Source organism: Berghia stephanieae, chromosome 15 (genome assembly GCF_034508935.2).
Source record: "Berghia stephanieae isolate SIO BIC M18660-M18661 chromosome 15, UCSD_Bste_1.3, whole genome shotgun sequence".
Taxonomy (NCBI): Eukaryota; Metazoa; Mollusca; class Gastropoda; order Nudibranchia; family Aeolidiidae; genus Berghia; species Berghia stephanieae.
Genome location: NC_088374.1, coordinates 10,720,995 through 10,728,494, shown reverse-complemented (window position 1 = coordinate 10,728,494; position 7,500 = coordinate 10,720,995). Strand labels below are relative to the sequence as shown.

Genomic DNA, 7,500 nt, shown 5'->3' with positions numbered 1-7,500 from the left:
CTTTAACCTTTTTGTGACTTTACCTGACCATCAAGTAACATTTATGTGACTCATTGTAACCTCGATGAACATTGACTATAACGTATAACATTTAATAACAAGAACTGAAACCTATTACTTAATGAACAAAAACAAGAACTGAAACCTGTTACAAAATAGACATAATAACTTACTGTGACCTATACATGATTTGAAAAACAATCCATTGTTTGATAACAGACATTGTCTGGAACCTAATACATTGGTACTGTGTGTCATTCATCTGGACATTTAGCTCATCAATAACCCACACTTGGAATAACACACAGGCAACTACAGCACGTAGAATATCATCTTCACACAGACGGAGATAAGTTGGGGACCCTGAGGTCATACAAACTAAATAATCATGTTTTTCTATCATTATTCATATATCATTTAGCTTTATATTCACATCATTCACTTCTATCACCAACTCATCATATCTGTCAATCATTAGTTTCATCAATATTATTTTGACATTTATCCTTTTATCACTGACTATATTATCAATATCATAATTCTACTTAGAAGCGTCATCTTGATAACATTCATTACATCAACATCATCATCATTATCATCATCCACCATACCATCTTGATTCATCTGCTATATTCAATCATATACATTTCATTTATATCCAGCTCATTACATTAATTAATAAACACTTCATATCATATACACTTAAATCTCGGACTTGTTGTGTTCATAATTTGTGAATCTTTGGCAGTCAGCCTCACCCCCCCTTTTTGTTTTTTTGTTTTTTTTATATAAGTGTCGCCGTCTGGGTCCGAACCGTGCACACTCGTGCCCTGACCGTGTGACATAATTTGGTGGAGCTGCCGGGTAGGATATCTGATTGCCATTGTTTTTGCATATTGTGAATTGATAAGTTTTGAGACACACATACATCTATACACACCAAGAGTAATCATATAATTGCAGTTATATAAGGACGAACAGTTTTGAACCTAGTTCCTCTTCATTCAGATATATTGTTTCAGTCGATAACACAAGTTACATTAATCTTGTTACACCCCCCCTCCCCCTGTTTCCATCTATTATATAGATAATCCACTTTAATCGCTCTAAACACCTCTCCTCATTTCATTGTCATCCACAGTCTCGGTGATTATTCAACCTTATCAAAGTTATTCTTTTGCTCTTCCCTATAGCGACGTCATTGGCTGTCTACGTTTTCTCTTTGATTTTTCATTGTATAACATTTTAGTTTACTGCCGTCTCTGCCGACATTCCAGTTCCAAACATGAGTACTAGCATTGAAAAGTTAGCTAAGATTGGATCATCTTTGGGTCTCTCCGGAAGTGAGTTGAAAGACTGGATAGAGAAGTCTATCAAAGAAGAAGACGACAGAAAACAGAGAGAACTTGATGCAGAGAGGGCAAGGGCGGAAAGAGATATCGAAATTGAAAGAGAGAGGGTTAAATTAGAGACGGAAAGGTTGCGAGAAGAAGACGACAGAAAACAGAGAGAACTTGAGGCAGAGAAAGCAAGGGCGGAAAGAGATATGGAAATTGAAAGAGAGAGGGTTAAATTAGAGATGGAAAGGTTGCGAGAAGAAGACGACAGAAAACAGAGAATTTGAGGCAGAGAGGTCAAGGGCGGAAAGAGATATCGAAATTGAAAGAGAGAGGGTTAAATTAGAGACGGAAAGGTTGCGAGAAGAGACAGCACTGATAACTTTGCGATTGGAATTGCAGCAGAGGAAAAATGAAGGCAGGGAAGAGGGAGCAATCGGAGGTCAGGCGGAAAGTACTAGTCACATGAAAACTATTAGACTACCAAAATTACCACCTTTTCATGCTGCCAATGATAATCTCCACGACTATCTTCAAAGATTCGAAAGGTATGCGCGAGTAAATGGATGGGAGGAGGAAGATTGGGCCACCCATCTCAGCGCTCTCCTTACTGGCAACGCCTTGGAAGTATACAGTCGCCTATCCGACGATGAGGCCAACGACTACTCTATCCTGAAGGCAAGCCTCCTCAAGCGATATAATTTAACGGAAGATGGATTTCGCGAAAAATTTCGCAAGTCAAGACCGGAGTCGGGAGAAAGCATTGAGCAGTTTAGTAACCGGATTAGCAGTTACTTCAGCAAGTGGGTGGGAATGGCAGGAAAGAACAAGGAAGGTGCCGGTGACATAATTGACCTAATTATTAAGGAGCAGTTGATGGACATTTGTGGGCGAGAGCTCCTCGTGTTTGTCAAAGAAAGAAAGCCCACAAATGTGAGATCAGTCGTGGATCTGATCAGCCAATATATGGATGCTCACGGCTCAGCAGGTGCCTTCACGAGATCAGCACCAATCAGAACAAAGCAAGAGATGGACTCGAATCAAGTAAGGCCAGAGAATCTCAACCAGAGAGAATTAAGCGGACCGCCTAGGAACGGTCCAGTCACATGTCACATATGTAAGAGAGCGGGACATATTGCCAGAGATTGTAGAACAAAACCCGGACTGGCCGCAGTAACGGTCAGTATATGTGACTACTGCAAGAAACGGGGGCACACTTCGATAGACTGCCGGAAGAGGCAGTTTGATGAGAAGAGGCTACAACCTCCACAGGTCGCCTCAATGTCAGCACCTAACTACACTAACGAAGATTCAAAACAATGCAGCCATGGGCACATGCAACTAATGTGCGGCTGCACACTCCCAGTAACGTCAGCCTTATGCCTGGGCCACGAGGGACGAGACAAGAATATGCCGGTAGCCAACGGCTTACTGAACGGCCGACCGGTGACTGTACTCCGGGACAGCGGATGCAGTTGTGTGGTGGTCAAGAAGGGCCTAGTTGACGGCAGTAGCAGGGGAACACGGAAAGTCCCGGTCCTACTTGCTGACGGCTCTGCTAGAGGGACCACGACGGTGGACGTCACCATTGACTGTCCATATTTTAAAGGTGAAGTCAGTGCGGTGGAAATGGAACACCCACTATTTGACGCCATCCTTGGAAACATACCAGGGGCGAAATGTCCTGGTATGTGTAACAAACGTTCTGTGCGAGCAGTCGAGACACGAGGCTCAAAGCACAAGAAGACGAAGAAGTTAGTGACGTTACCTGCCCCGAAAATTGACGTCACGCCTGCATATTTAAAGGCTCAACAAGAATCTGACACATCAATAGCTAAAGCTAGAGAATTTGCAAGCAGCGGTGAGAAGAAAATCACCAACAAGAAAAGTAAACAGTGGTATGCATACGAGGACGGAATCCTGTACCGCCACTACACTTCGCCCAAGGTACACCATGGAAATCCAACGAAACAGGTGGTGCTACCGAAGGGACTGCGCATCACAGTCATGCGACTAGCGCATGAGGGTGTCTTTGTTGGACACTTGGCGGCCAAGAAGACAACAGAACGCATTCTAGAAGCGTTTTATTGGCCTAGCATTTGGACTGACGTGCGCAAATTCTGTCGTTCATGCGATGTATGTCAAAGGTGCGCCCCAAAAGGTAAAACCCAGAAAGTTCCCCTTCAGGAGATGCCCTTAATTGAGACTCCATTTCCGCGTGTTGCTGTCGACCTCGTGGGGACGATCATGCCGGCATCAGTCAAGGGAACCAAGAACCATGGTCCGGACTATTCAGCCAGGCTAGCTTAAGCTGCTGAAGACATTGCTCAGGCATTTCCTGGTCTTTTAGACAAAATCCAAGATTTTGTCTTAAGTGGGGGGCTGTAAGGAAATGCCTTTGCGGTTTATGGCGCTGTAGGGAAGTACCTGTGGTATGCACGACTCAGGACATCCAACCTTATCTTGATTTATTTCTTTTGTCACTCTAAAACGTGAGGGTGTAGTATTTCCGTCGTGTCTTAGAGTCTGATCTTCGACATCCCCAATTTAATCCCTGACGTTATCGGAGCTGCGAATGGCCATTGTCTCCATAGACCATGGTTGACTTCGTGACGATCCATCCATCGTACGCGCTTTGTATTCATTTAGGGGTAAACATGTTTAGGGGGAGAAGAACATTAAATTACAACACGCACCCCCATTTCGCCTCGAGTTTTTTCCATGATTCATGCGAATAGGGATGGTAAAGATAGTGACTTTTAATTTCATCTTCAGTTCTGCTATAAGTCCGTGGTGGAGAAGGACGTTTTGTATTTTCTGTTGTGAAAGTCCATAGTAACGTTCTATCACGGCTTCTAACTCCTGTCTCTGTTGTGAGACAGTATTACCAAACAGAAATTAATGTTGTTTGATTTCTTTTTGAGTAGTGCTCTGTTGGTGAGATTCCAGTGTTATTTGTAATCTATTGAAATATTGTATTCTGTTGTGATTATCGGCATTTCTGATTTAATTGATTGTTTATGATAATAGTGATACCCGAGTTTCCAGTGCTATTTTGCGATGTGTCATTTATCCGGTTTTATACTGAGTTTTATATCGGTGTTGATATTTTAAAGAATTGATTATCATTGTTTTCATTTTCTTTCCCAAATCTAGAGATCTGGCCTTTCTTTAACCTTTTTGTGACTTTACCTGACCATCAAGTAACATTTATGTGACTCATTGTAACCTCGATGAACATTGACTATAACGTATAACATTTAATAACAAGAACTGAAACCTATTACTTAATGAACAAAAACAAGAACTGAAACCTGTTACAAAATAGACATAATAACTTACTGTGACCTATACATGATTTGAAAAACAATCCATTGTTTGATAACAGACATTGTCTGGAACCTAATACATTGGTACTGTGTGTCATTCATCTGGACATTTAGCTCATCAATAACCCACACTTGGAATAAGACACAGGCAACTACAGCACGTAGAATATCATCTTCACACAGACGGAGATAAGTTGGGGACCCTGAGGTCATACAAACTAAATAATCATGTTTTTCTATCATTATTCATATATCATTTAGCTTTATATTCACATCATTCACTTCTATCACCAACTCATCATATCTGTCAATCATTAGTTTCATCAATATTATTTTGACATTTATCCTTTTATCACTGACTATATTATCAATATCATAATTCTACTTAGAAGCGTCATCTTGATAACATTCATTACATCAACATCATCATCATTATCATCATCCACCATACCTTCTTGATTCATCTGCTATATTCAATCATATACATTTCATTTATATCCAGCTCATTACATTAATTAATAAACACTTCATATCATATACACTTAAATCTCGGACTTGTTGTGTTCATAATTTGTGAATCTTTGGCAGTCAGCCTCACCCCCCCTTTTTGTTTTTTTGTTTTTTTTATATAAGTGTCGCCGTCTGGGTCCGAACCGTGCACACTCGTGCCCTGACCGTGTGACAAGCAAAAACAGCTGGTCCCAATAACAAAAGAGGGATTTGTTAGACAAGGAGGCCAACACAATAATGATAATAGAAGACAAGGGGTGGATTATCTATTTTTAGAAACACGAGCGTGATCATAGTTTCCCCACAATTGATGCTATCACCTAATGGTCATGTGACCTCTTGTTGCTATTCCTGGTAAGCTATTATTGACATGGATGTCATCTTTTTAAATTATTATTATTATTATTATTATTATTATTATTATTATTATTATTATTATTATTATTATTATTATTATTATTATTATTATTATTATTATTATCATCATCAGCATCATTATTATTATTATTATTATTATTATTATTATTATTATTATTATTATTATTATTATTATTATTATCATTATTATTATCATTATTATTATTATTATTATCATTATTATTATCATTATTATTATTATTATTATTATTATTATCATTATTATTATCATTATTATTATTATTATTATCATTATTATTATCATTATTATTATTATCATTATTATTATCATCATTATTATTATTATTATTATTATTATTATTATTATTATTACTATAGTATAAGTCTTGGGTTATTCAATCAACATACAATACAGTGCATCTAGTTTTAAACATTACGTCCGTTTTTATCGTTGTTTTTATTAAAACTAGTCGAATAAACATTTCGGTGGTTTTATTTTTTATTTGGAAATCAAAGATTTAGTTTTTTTCTATTTACCCATTATATATTTTTTAAAAAACTACCCCTTCAGAGCCATCAGGTCCATGGAGCTGGAGTTTATCCCGGTTTCTACAGCGTGAAACGGACAATAGTAATTGATAACGCAATTCCTTATGGACTCATTGTTGTAGTGGAAATCATAACAAAATTACGCAAAATATTGTACATTACAACCATGTTAAACTGGGCTCATTACAACTAGGTTCGATTCGGATGTCAGATTTACCGTCAAATTGAACATTTTCTTTCTAAAATACTGTTTTTAAACTTATTTATTCATTTATGTGTTTATTTATTTATTTATTTACTGATTTAATCTATTTTTTTTTTTTGGTTGTGAGACCCGGGCAAACTGAATGCCCTTCAGATGCATAATAGATCGAAATCCACTTTTCGAAACGTTTGAAAATATCGTGATGAGTTTAGTATTATTTTTTTTAAAAATTGGTTACCCTAAAATCGATATTTTCTATTATGTCTTTTAACCTATTCATTGCGATAATGACTATTTTTAAAAACATCATATTTTAGATTGCTATTTCTGATGAAGAATATAGTTAAACGTCCAGCTACTCATTTTACATCTGAGTACGGTGAGAGAATCTAAGGAAAGAGCTATTTCCCAGGAATCAACCATGTGCCAGACCTCCAACTCAGTTACCATCTGGTCCAGAGGCGAGTGTCATACCACTAGACCACATCGATATATTTGTATTTTTTTTTTGGTAAAGCCAAGAGCGGCGCATAGTTGAGTCCTGGAAAAGACTCTTTACTCACATTATCTGATGGTACTTACTTTAAGGTGTAAAATGAGTACCTGGCCGTTTACAGCGTTTTCTTTGTCGGTAAAAAACCCCAATAATATTGTAATATCGCCTAACAACATCGATTCTTGGTTTTAAAAATAAACATAGTCCACTCCGGATAATCACAACTCGGTTAATCGCAACTTCCAGTTAATCGCAACATTTCACAAGAAAACGGAATTAATTCTATATAAAAGTTACTGCTTAATTACAATAAAATTCGATTAATTGTAACAAACTTTCGCCCTCAAAATTGGTAAATTCAAGAAATCAATCTAACAAAATATCATGACTGAATTTTATCATGGAAGAAATCGTGACATGTTGAAATATCGAGAGTGAGTAGGATTTGATGTTACAGTAGTGTGTCACCATTTTATTAGAGACAAAAGAGGGCGGGGGTTTTCAGTATGGGTTTGTGATGTCATCTGTGACCATTTAATAGGAGGCGAGGGGGCTGGGCATAGTCTTTACAACAGGTAGAGAGACTGAGCGATTTCCTTTTTTGGGGGGGGATTGACAACTATGCATTATGACCAACGAGTTTGGTGAGAGCTTACTGTCTCTCATCACGTCTAAACTCCTTGACTCTTACAAATG

The 7,500-nt window shown here is 37.8% G+C and overlaps 1 protein-coding gene across 1 annotated transcript; it reads left to right on the top strand.

The window, feature by feature from the left end:
• The first annotated feature begins 1,631 nt into the window (after positions 1–1,631).
• On the top strand, positions 1,632–3,647 carry LOC144960368 (uncharacterized). The gene has a single exon (XM_078893451.1). The coding sequence runs from the start codon at positions 1,803–1,805 to the stop codon at positions 3,645–3,647; it is 1,845 nt and encodes a 614-aa protein (XP_078749577.1). The 5' UTR covers positions 1,632–1,802.
• Positions 3,648–7,500: the final 3,853 nt, after the last annotated feature.